Source organism: Micromesistius poutassou (assembly GCF_964030765.1).
Source record: "Micromesistius poutassou genome assembly, chromosome: 2".
Lineage (NCBI taxonomy): Eukaryota > Metazoa > Chordata > Actinopteri > Gadiformes > Gadidae > Micromesistius > Micromesistius poutassou.
Window position 1 is genome coordinate 24,292,034 of NC_140272.1, and position 13,078 is coordinate 24,305,111.

At 46.5% G+C, this 13,078-nt stretch overlaps 1 protein-coding gene across 1 annotated transcript in view; it reads right to left on the reverse strand.

Annotated features, from left to right (window-relative positions):
* Nucleotides 1–7,058, reverse strand: part of sox13 (SRY-box transcription factor 13) — a gene marked incomplete at both ends in the record, with an annotated part of 22,549 nt that extends 15,491 nt beyond the window's left edge. Inside the window, 4 exons of the mRNA XM_084463518.1 lie at nucleotides 1,802–1,916; nucleotides 5,586–5,654; nucleotides 6,312–6,484; nucleotides 6,981–7,058. Of these exons, the coding sequence (XP_084319644.1) occupies nucleotides 1,802–1,916; nucleotides 5,586–5,654; nucleotides 6,312–6,484; nucleotides 6,981–7,058 (435 nt within the window). The remainder of the gene's footprint in view (nucleotides 1–1,801; nucleotides 1,917–5,585; nucleotides 5,655–6,311; nucleotides 6,485–6,980) is intronic.
* Nucleotides 7,059–13,078: the final 6,020 nt, after the last annotated feature.

Sequence of the window (13,078 nt, forward strand, 5' to 3'; positions counted from 1 at the left end):
CCAGTATCAGGATAATACCAGTATCAGGGACATACCAATACCAGGACCATACCAGTACCAGGACCATACCAGTATCAGGATAATACCAGGACCATACCAATACCAGGATCATACCAATACCAGGATCATACCAGTACCAGGACCATACCAATACCAGGATCATACCAGTACCAGGACCATACCAATACCAGGATCATACCAGTATCAGGACCATACCAATACCAGGATCATACCAGTATCAGGATCATACCAGTATCAGGACCATACCAGTATCAGGACCATACCAATACCAGGATCATACCAGTATCAGGACCATACCAATACCAGGATCATACCAGTATCAGGATCATACCAGTATCAGGATAATACTAGGACCATACCAGTATCAGGACCATACCAGTATCAGGATAATACCAGTATCAGGATAATACCAGGACCATACTAGTATCAGGATAATACCAGGACCATACTAATACCAGGACCATACCATTATCAGGACCATACTAATACCAGGACCGTATTCATACCAGTAAAATGGCTCAACGGCTCACCACTACCAGAACTATACAATACCAATACCATACCAAAGCACCATACTGGTTTTAAAGCCTATACTGGTGTCATTTTGTTGCCACTACCAGAGAGTGAGTGGTACTTACGTTCTTTAGTTTGACCATCAGAGTGTGTGCAGTCAGAGCCAGCCATAGCGGTTTAGGTCAATGCAGCAAGACACAGAAGACAGTGGGTGAAGAGAGAGCCACATTGCTTATGTAGTCATTCTGGCCTCGTTATAATGTTGTCTTTATCATTTTAACACATGGATTAAATCGATTCCAATCACGACCGATTTCTATACTCAAATACTAACTGCAAATATGGCAACACACACATGTGTATTTTGTTGATTTAGAAAAGGGAAAGGCAAAGAGTCAAGCTGTTGCTCAGATTGTCACCTCAGAACACACACTCTGTCTGTGCATGTGTTGTTCTGGATTGTGTTGTTCTGATTGTGTTGTTCTGGATTCAATTCAATGTCATTTGATTTGTATAGGCCTTGATCACCATCACAGTCTCAAAGGGATATCAGGCTGTGTGTTTATGACCCCCCCTGACCCTAGCCCCCCAAGAGGGAAAGAAAAAACTCCCTTAATCAGCAAGGAAGGAACGCAGAGTGGGGGTCCCTCCTTCCAGGGATGACCAGGAGTGCAATGGGGGCCAAAATTGACGTACATACATACATACATACATACATACATACATACATACATACAGACAGACAGACAGACAGACAGACGTACAGACAGACGTACATACAGACAGACATACAGACAGACGTACAGACAGACAGACAGACAGACGTACAGACAGACGTACAGACAGACGTACAGACAGACGTACAGACAGACAGACGTACAGACAGACGTACAGACAGACGTACAGACAGACAGACGTACAGACAGACGTACAGACAGACGTACAGACAGACAGACAGACGTACATACAGACAGACAGACAGACGTACAGACAGACAGACGTACAGACAGACGTACAGACAGACGTACATACAGACAGACAGACAGACGTACAGACAGACATACAGACAGACAGACAGACAGACGTACATACAGACAGACAGACAGACGTACAGACAGACAGACAGACAGACAGACGTACATACAGACAGACAGACAGACGTACATACAGACAGACAGACAGACGTACATACAGACGTACAGACAGACGTACAGACAGACGTACATACAGACAGACAGACAGACAGACAGACAGACAGACAGCTTACCCGGCTTGCAGGGTATTGGCTGCAGAGGCATGGACAGCTGGGGGTCAGAGGTCACCTGGAGAGCCTGAGCGCTGGGGTGGAAGGCCGGGATCATCACGTAGGGCATGTTGACCTGCTGGGGCCGCACACACACACACACACACACACACTCAACATCTGGAAGCTCGAGATCAATCTAGAAATGTGTGAATTAGGGAAACTTGGCAGGAATATTGGTGCAACATTTTTTTACATTATTTGACTTTCAAGATGTGAACATTTCCATCTTACGCATTAGGATATATTATAAAGAAATGTGATGTATTTGAGCAAAAATGTATTACCATATAGCATTTCAAACAATTGATGGTTTCTTCATTGCCAAAATGGATAGTGTAATTATATTTCCTTTCTAGTATAAAGATAACCAGTGCAAAAGCATTTCCATATTGACGGTTAACAGAAGTAATCGCTAAGGTTCAAATGAATACCTCGGGAAGATGTGATCTCACTTCTATTCTACAGGACATTCATGTTACTTTGCATGAAACTGAAGACTTCATTCAAGTCAGAATTAGTGGTTTGTACTGAAAGTGACAGTAGTAGGTATTGTGGAACGATCACGTCCTACAAGTTCATCAGAAAAGTGTGAGAAAAACATCAACGTGGCACGCTTCGATTTTCAAGAGCTTAAATGGTTGAACTGGTTTTTTTATTTCATTTCTTGTACTCTTACACTATCTGCTTCCTTTCACTGCAATAATGCAACCATTTCCCCACGGTGGTTAAACAGAGATGAGGTCTAATCTGATCAGGCTTATCATATTCTGCTACAAGAAGCCTTAACAACAGAGTTATTTAGCAACACTTGCACTGCATGAGAGCTGTAACAACATCAATAGAAGACTCTTCCTATTTTCTGCGGCTTGTTTTAGCGATGCCAGAGATACCTTGCGTATGGCTCAACAACATCGTAATCTGTCACCACGCAGAACATCACAGCATCTCTTGCTTGAGTGGAAGCGTTCACACAACACAGGATGTAAGAAAGAGGAAAGCACTTCATATCTGCTGAGAGATGAGAACCTTCTGTGTGCTGCCTCACGTCTTTATTCCCACTGGGCTCCACACACAATGAGCTTAGTGAGGAACTGACATAGAACCACTGTATGGACTGAGATAGAACCACAACATCAACTGAGATAGGACCACAATATGGACTGAGATAGAACCACAATATCAACTTAAGACGTTTTTACACTGCCAGATATGCCCATCTTATGCCACCTTTTTCGCGGCCCGGTCTGTGTGTTTACACTGCCTGAGGTCAATTGCCTGCTTGAGCTAGCACCCCAATTTACCCTCCGGGCCCTACACACATCAAAGTCACATCAATATTCTAAATATATTAAACAATATAAAAAAAAAAGGTTATCAACATAAACTGGTTTTAAAGAACTAGCTTGAACAAAATGTACTTCATACGAGTATGATAGTGTCATATTGGGGAGGGAATAACTCTTACCCTCAAATCAAGATTGTATTTCATGTATCTAATGTTGAATTCCAACACTATGTAACCACACACTGACCTCAACCTAACTTTTTGTGAAAAACTGCACGAAATCAAACAATGTCCCCTATGATGTATTCATTAGGCCACGGTCATATCATAGGACCTCGTTATCGTTGCATGCAACTTTATTCATTATCGTCATTATAATAAATACACAGTACCACAAACATTCACAGCAGTGGTGTGGCCAGAAATGTCGACATGGGCGGGCACAGAAAAAAACAGGCGGGCAAAGCCAATTTGATTGATAGGCCTAGATTAGATGCACCATACAAACATTATTCAAAGGCATGTTATATTTATGACATAAAGGTGGAATTTATTAAAGGCATTTGATCACAGCTGACAAATTACGCGGAAACATTTTAAACTTGCGCAAAACTGCATGAACCCATGCATGGGGGGTTCATGCATGGGTTCACCGTTAAACCTTTTACAGTCGAGTCGTCCTCGACGACAGCCTATAACGGCTAACGGCTAACGGCTAACTAACGGCTGTATTTCTTTATTTCTTATAAAGTGTGAGGGCTCTCACAGCGACGTTAAGGAGGAGCTGCTCTCAGCTGAGCGCTGACTTGCGCGCCTTTTTTAGACGGTGAACGTAAACGAAGGAAAGCCCTCTGATTGGACGGGCAAGACTGACAATGAGGCGGGCCTAGGCCGGTCCGACGGCTCTGATGTCATCTGCATGTCAAAGATAAAACATGGAATTGATGAAGATTCATTTGATTCAAATGGAGATTAAATCGATTCCAATCACGACCGATTTCTATACTCAAATACTAACTGCAAATATGGCAACACACACATGTGTGTTTTGTTGATTTAGAAAAGGGAAAGGCAAAGAGTCAAGCTGTTGCTCAGATTGTCACCTCAGAACACACACTCTGTCTGTGCATGTGTTGTTCTGGATTGTGTTGTTCTGATTGTGTTGTTCTGGATTCAATTCAATGTCATTTGATTTGTATAGGCCTTGATCACCATCACAGTCTCAAAGGGATATCAGGCTGTGTGTTTATGACCCCCCCTGACCCTAGCCCCCCAAGAGGGAAAGAAAAAACTCCCTTAATCAGCAAGGAAGGAACGCAGAGTGGGGGTCCCTCCTTCCAGGGATGACCAGGAGTGGAATGGGGGCCAAAATTGATGTACATACATACATACATACATACATACATACATACATACATACGTACAGACAGACGTACAGACAGACAGACGTACAGACAGACGTACAGACAGACGTACAGACAGACATACGTACAGACAGACGTACAGACAGACAGACGTACAGACAGACGTACAGACAGACAGACGTACAGACAGACATACGTACAGACGTACAGACAGACAGACGTACAGACAGACAGACGTACAGACAGACATACGTACAGACGTACAGACAGACAGACGTACAGACAGACGTACAGACAGACAGACGTACAGACAGACATACGTACAGACGTACAGACAGACATACGTACAGACAGACGTACAGACAGACAGACATACAGACAGACATACGTACAGACGTACAGACAGACAGACGTACAGACAGACATTAACCGGATGGATGATGGTTGTGCTGCTGATGATGAGCTTACCCGGCGTTTGTAGCCTACACTCAGATGTGAACTCATTCTGCATGCGAGTCTCTTGACTCATAAATAAAAACATTTGTAGTATTCTAATGATTCTAAAGGTCTACTCTCCGTGCGCAGCCTGCTCTGTGAAGACGGGGATTTGACCCCCTCAGGAAACTTCAGATAACGCCTTTAGAGATAGGACGGCTGTAGGACTGAGATAGGCCCGCTGTAGGACTGAGATAGGCCCGCTGTAGGACTGAGATAGGCCCGCTGTAGGACTGAGATAGGCCCGCTGTAGGACTGAGATAGGCCCGCTGTAGGACTGAGATAGGCCCGCTGTAGGACTGAGATAGGACGGCTGTAGGACTGAGATAGGCCCGCTGTAGGACTGAGATAGGCCCGCTGTAGGACTGAGATAGGACTGAGATAGGCCCGCTGTAGGACTGAGATAGGCCCGCTGTAGGACTGAGATAGGCCCGCTGTAGGACTGAGATAGGACGGCTGTAGGACTGAGATAGGCCCGCTGTAGGACTGAGATAGGCCCGCTGTAGGACTGAGATAGGCCCGCTGTAGGACTGAGATAGGCCCGCTGTAGGACTGAGATAGGCCCGCTGTAGGACTGAGATAGGACGGCTGTAGGACTGACCTGGATCTGCTGCTGCAGCATGTTGATCTTGTGCTGTTGCTGGATCAACTGCTGCTGCTGCTTGGCGATCTGCAAGTGTTGGACACACACACACACACACACACACACACACACACACACACACACACACACACACACACACACACACACACACACACACACACACACACACACACACACACAGGGGTAAGTGGGCGGCGGTCCGGCGGGCGGTGCAGGGCGTTGTGGTGCAGAGGGGGGGACAGAGGGGGGACAGAGGGGGGGACAGAGGGGGGACAGAGGGGGGGACAGAGGGGGGACAGAGGGGGGGACAGAGGGGGGACAGAGGGGGGGACATAGGGGGGACAGAGGGGGGGACAGAGGGGGGAACAGAGGGGGGACAGAGGGGGGACAGAGGGGGGACAGAGGGGGGACAGAGGGGGGACAGAGGGGGGGACAGAGGGGGGGACAGAGGGGGGACAGAGGGGGGACAGAGGGGGGGACAGAGGGGGGAACAGAGGGGGGACAGAGGGAGGGACAGAGGGGGGACAGAGGAGGGACAGAGGGGGGGACAGAGGAGGGACAGAGGGGGGGACAGAGGAGGGACAGAGGGGGGACAGAGGGGGGACAGAGGGGGGGACAGAGGGGGGGACAGAGGGGGGGACAGAGGGGGGGACAGAGGAGGGACAGAGGGGGGACAGAGGGGGGACAGAGGGGGGGACAGAGGGGGGACAGAGGGGGGACTACCTGGTCCTGCTGCTGCCTGGCCAGCTCCATCTGCTGCTGCTGCTTCTCCAGCAGCAGGGCGGCCATGTTGCGCTGCTCCGAGTGCGCCCCCAGCAGCTGCTCCCTCAGGCCGCTCAGCTGGTTGATCATCACCAGCAGCTGCATCTCCTTCTCCGCCAGGGACTCGGGCGTACCTGAGGACCGCCGCCGTGACCCACAGGACGTTGGAACTCATGCAGCTGTGTGTGTGTGTGTGTGTGTGTGTGTGTGTGTGTGTGTGTGTGTGTGTGTGTGTGTGTGTGTGTGTGTGTGTGTGTGTGTGTGTGTGTGTGTGTGTGTGTGTGTGTGTGTGATATACACCTATACATAGTTCTAGTACATGGAATTAGCCGTTCCTCTAGCGACTGCGCGTTAGGGAGGAATGGTCCGCGTCCCTGAGCCTTTAATCATGTCTAACTACACCTGGAACAGAGAGAGGGGACGATGCACCGGCTAACAAATAATCATTGGAAAGCACAGAAGTTAATCTTAGCTGAAACTTTAATGCCTGAGAGACTTTGGTCTGAGCTGTTGAAATGACTTTCTACTTTCGAAGCTACTTTTTGGATTGTAGGCAAGAGGGCAATCGCAGGCATGGAGCAGAACTAATGGAATGGACCTTTTCTGGCAAAGTGTGAGCGGAGGGCTCACCTTTGAGCTGCTCGGCGCTTCTTTCCAGAAACTTCTCCTTCCAGTCCGTGCTCAGTAGCTTCTCGATTGTTGGCATGACTATGACCAAGGACACAAACACAACAACACAAAGTTATGGTACATAAAATACAAGCAGAGAATGCGGTTCCTAAGAAAATACAGTGAGTGCTGTAGTGTAAAATGAGTTATATTGAAGTCTGAACAGATTAAGCTTCATAATGTCAACATTCCAACCATTTTCAAAAATGTAAAATAGTTAGAAAAAGACTGAATTTTAAGAGTTAAAACAAATAGTTTGAAATGGTTGAATCAAATCAGTGTAAAGGCCAATTTACACCGCAGACGTTTTAGACGCGTTCTTTAGTCGGCCGTCTGACGTCTGACTTCAGCCAGAGATAGAATCCATTCAGACCAGTGCGCTGACTCACACCGGCAGCGTTCTGCGCCCGTCTCACGGTCACCAAAGCTTAACTTACGCTTCACTTCTATTTCCAAGCGTTTCTGAAGCGTCTCGGTTATGATGTTATCTGATGAATCTTGAAAATATAGCAAAATAAACGGCGGTGGTGTGAATTGATACGCCTACGTTATGCCTACGTTACACTCACGTCTCTCTCGCCTGTGGTGTAAATTCCCCTTAAGAGTCAAGTAAGTGTAGAAGAAGAGTGCGCGTGTGTGTGTGTGTGTGTGTGTGTGTGTGTGTGTGTGTGTGTGTGTGTGTGTGTGTGTGTGTGTGTGTGTGTGTGTGTGTGTGTGTGTGTGTGTGTGTGTCTGTGTCTGTGTCTGTATACACTTGCCTGCCTTAATATTTGAACAATATAGAAAAATGTAAATGATAGTGCACAATTTCAAGCAAAGATTAACCTTTCAAGTCCCTAGGTGCAAAACTGTAGAAGTAGTTCTAAAGGTCTAAAGGCGCTGCCTGCAGCATTCACCCTAACACACCTCAACAGAACACAGTGTGTTCACTACACACCTCAACAGAACACAGTGTGTCCACTACACACCTCAACAGAACACAGTGTGTTCACTACACACCTCAACAGAACACAGTGTGTTCACTACACACCTCAACAGAACACAGTGTGTTCACTACACACCTCAACAGAACACAGTGTGTTCACTACACACCTCAACAGAACACAGTGTGTTCACTACACACCTCAACAGAACACAGTGTGTTCACTACACACCTCAACAGAACACAGTGTGTTCACTACACACCTCAACAGAACACAGTGTGTTCACTACACACCTCAACAGAACACAGTGTGTTCACTACACACCTCAACAGAACACAGTGTGTTCACTACACACCTCAACAGAACACAGTGTGTTCACTACACACCTCAACAGAACACAGTGTGTTCACTACACACCTCAACAGAACACAGTGTGTTCACTACACACCTCAACAGAACACAGTGTGTTCACTACACACCTCAACATAACACAGTGTGTTCACTACAGTGCACTAAGTGCTACTGAGTAGGGTGGTTGAGTTCGGGCCAAGCAGGAATCAACGCAAAGAAAAAGGAGGTTTGTGAGGGTTGGACGCTTGTGTTGAGGAGTTCCAATGTGTGTGGATCGATAGCAACACCAGCAGAGTAAATTCCAAGGTAGGGGGTGGAATTGCGTGTGTGTGTGTGTGTGTGTTTGTGCGCACGGGTGTATTTGTGTGTATGTGGTCAAGGGTTCAAGGTGCACTTGTGTGGCTGGAAAGGTCACCTGAAAGGGCAGCTGTCCACCAGAACAACCAACCAACACATGCTGCCTCTAACACAACCCAACACAACACAACACAACACATGCTTCCTCTAACACAACCCAACACAACACAACACATGCTGCCTCTAACACAACCCAACCCAACACAACACAACACATGCTGCCTCTAACACAACCCAACACAACACAACACAACACATGCTGCCTCTAACACAACCCAACCCAACACAACACATGCTGCCTCTAACACAACCCAACCCAACACAACACATGCTGCCTCTAACACAACCCAACACAACACAACACAACACATGCTGCCTCTAACACAACCCAACACAACACATGCTGCCTCTAACACAACACAACACAACACATGCTGCCTCTAACACAACCCAACACAACACAACACATGCTGCCTCTAACACAACCCAACACAACACAACACAACACAACCCAACACAACACATGCTGCCTCTAACACAACCCAACACAACACAACACATGCTGCCTCTAACACAACCCAACACAACACAACACAACACAACCCAACACAACACATGCTGCCTCTAACACAACCCAACACAACACAACACAACCCAACACATGCTGCCTCTAACACAACCCAACACAACACAACACAACACATGCTGCCTCTAACACAACACAACACAACACAACACAACACATGCTGCCTCTAACACAACCCAACACAACACATGCTGCCTCTAACACAACCCAACACAACACAACACAACACATGCTGCCTCTAACACAACCCAACACAACACAACACAACACATGCTGCCTCTAACACAACCCAACACAACACAAAACATGCTGCCTCTAACACAACTCAACACAACCCAACACAACACATGCTGCCTCTAACACAACCCAACACAACACAACACAACACATGCTGCCTCTAACACAACACAACACAACACAACACAACACATGCTGCCTCTAACACAACCCAACACAACACATGCTGCCTCTAACACAACCCAACACAACACAACACATGCTGCCTCTAACACAACCCAACACAACACAACACAACACATGCTGCCTCTAACACAACCCAACACAACACAAAACATGCTGCCTCTAACACAACTCAACACAACCCAACACAACACATGCTGCCTCTAACACAACCCAACACAACACAACACAACACAACCCAACACATGCTGCCTTTAACACAACCCAACACAACACAACACACAACTCAACACATGCTGCCTCTAATACAACACAACCAACCAACACATGCTGCCTCTAAGACAACACAACACAACACAACCAACCAACACATGCTGCCTCTAACACAACACAACACACAACCCAACACACAACACAACCTAACACTACCCAACACAACACAACCTAACCCAACCCAACACAACCCAACACAACACAACCCAACACAGCACAACACACAACCTAACACAACCTAACACAACCCAACACAACCCAACACAACCCAACACAACCTAACACAACCTAACACAACCTAACACAACCAACCAACAGCTGCTGCTGCCCTCTTCCTCTAACGGCCGCGGCACAATGAATAAAGATCTTAGTTACTACTTTACAACCTCGTTGATGAGCAACATTTAGAAAAACATGTACTTTTAATTCAGCCTTGGGTGAAATCAAAGCGTAGTGTGTACTGAATGCATGTTGATACACTCCTTATAGGGGGTAACTACTACAACTACAACTACGACACCAGCTTCCTCCATCTTCTGCGCCAGCTTTTTAAATAAATCGCCGACCCGAAGTGAGTTGACAGCTGTCTACTGAAGACATCTTTCTCCCGCCGGAGCAGCCCCTCCGCCGCCCGTCCGTATACGGCATTCCCCCGATTCCTTCTCCCCCATGGCCGAGATAACCCGCACTACGAGTCTTTACTTGTTGTGGAAGTACCCGAGAGTCGGAGAACCCGATGCAGTCTTTAAAGGTCCCATGGCATGTAATGTTCACTTTATGAGGTTTGAGTTCCCCTAGCCTGCCTATGGTCCCCCAGTAGCTAAAAATTGCGTTAGGTGTAAAACGAGCAGTAGGTACCCTGCTCCGCCTTTGAAAAAATGAACGCTCAAACGCATCGATTTGGGATCTGCCCCATATGTCGTTATAAGGGGCCAGGTTACCTCCCCTTTCTCTGCTTGGCCCGCCCAGAGAATTTGGCCCGCCAATGAGACAATGAGCTAGGACTGTGCCAGCGCCACATGTGTGTGTGTGAATACACACACTGTAACGCAAGTGTTCTTTGTATTTTGGATAACCGTACTGCTGTTGGTGTTATGGCGCATAACACGCAACACAATAACGCAAGCCTGCATAAAGCTCCCATTTGGTGTAAAGACCAGACTGCGTCGGGTTCTCTGAGGTCTCTGGTATTACACAACGAGACTCGTAGTGGGGGTTATCTCGGCCATGGTTGAGAAGGAATTGGGAACCGCGACATGGAGGAGAAAGGTATTGCCCGCTGAACGCTGCCCGTTGGGAGACAACCCTTGAACGTCTTCAAGTACTGTATTAGGGCCCACTAACACCTATATTAAAGCATCCATAAAATAGCATGCCATGGGACCTTTAAGATTCATAACATCAGAGAATACCCCCGTCAGTTCGGCCGCGCCGCAATGAATGAATAAAGATCGTAAAGACGTCGGAAGAATTTTTTTTTTATTTTGACATGATGACCCACATTTAGAAAAACACGTACATTTAATTCAGCCTTGGGTGAAATCTAAGCGTAGCGTCTGTGTGCTTCCACCTGCACTGAATGCACGCCATGCGCGCTCCCACGGCCAGGGATACGCTTCTTATAGAGGCTAACTACATTGGGAGAAGTTCTCGAGCATGCGCAGAACGCGAACTCCGAAACGATGCTGTGTACACGCAGGTAGAGACCAGACTATGAACGACTTATCTAGGTGTTATCCCATTTAGTAGATCGGGTAAAGGTGTTTACATGCATTTCACAAGTCCTGTTGAGGTCTTATTAGGGACCGAGCCAAACTTTGGCAAGGACCCTATTGAAACCCTCGTGATTCTTCTTATTATTATTTTCCAGGATTTCGACTGCATTTTTCCCCCCCTGCACATATTCGAAAACTCATTTTTATTTGGCACATTTTGCGGGACTGGTGAAAAATTTGATATTCTAGCCCTCAAATTCACATTCGCCCCTAGGTGGCGCTATACCAACTATGCCAAAATTTCAACGTTTGCACAAGCATAACTCGTCACCGGTTGGACCTAAACTCATGAAACTTTGCACACATATGCAAATCCTCATAATGAAGAAATTTGCAGATACTAACTTAGCACTTCCGGTAGCCAGATTTCCCGCCATTTTGAATTTAGTTAAAAACAGTAAATTCCCCAAGGATCCCAGGTTTTTCGACTTTGACAAAATTCCTTTGGCACATATCATCTATGGCCCATTATCTTCAATCTGACATAAGGATTAGTCTGTAGGATAAATTTCAAAGTACCCATGAGCCATTGAGTTCAAAAGGGGGTGTGTTTTTCACCCCAAAAATAGTAAATTGCACATATCTACATTAATTGGACTCCTATGGTGTTGGACCTCTCTACTAAAGTTGTTCATAATCAAATTCTGAACAAGACTAAGTCAACAATTTTTCAAATGGGGCGTGGCATCGAAGTGGGCGTGGCCCGTTACTAAAATAGCCACAGTTCATAGACGCAGTGTTTGATTTGAGCGGGACCAACTCAATGGCCGTTAGGTACCAAAGTTCTAACTGCTCACCAAAAATTAAGTCGATTTAAAAAACAACATGGCCGCCAGAGGAGGGTCGATCACTCTGCGGACACCGTAATAGTTATGAATATGAAATTCACAGGACACGTGTAAACTGGTGCCTCTAGCTCACATACCAAAATTCGTGTTTCTATTTTTTGTAGCGCTCCCTACAGGAACTTTAAAAAGCAGCCCCTGCGCCACGTTTCACCAATATGTATGAAAATCGGTAGGCACGTATAACGTGCCAATACCTACAGAAAAGCCTCTTGGACCCATGCTCCAAACCCCACAGGAAGTCGGCTATTTTCATTTTTAATTTTCACTCTCGGCGGCCATTTTGATTTTTTTTCACTTTTTTGCCTTGTATTTGAATGAACTCCTCCTAGGGAATTTATCGGATCTGCTTCAAAATTGGTCAGTACAGTCATGAAGTGGTGCTGAACCAAAATCGTGCTATTTGTGACTGTACGTTGAAGGGCGTGTCCGTGGCGTGCCGTCAAAGTTGGCCATTTTTGAATTCCGTCGCCTTGTATTTGAACTAACTCCTCCTAGGGAATTTATCGGATCTGCTTCAAATTTGGTC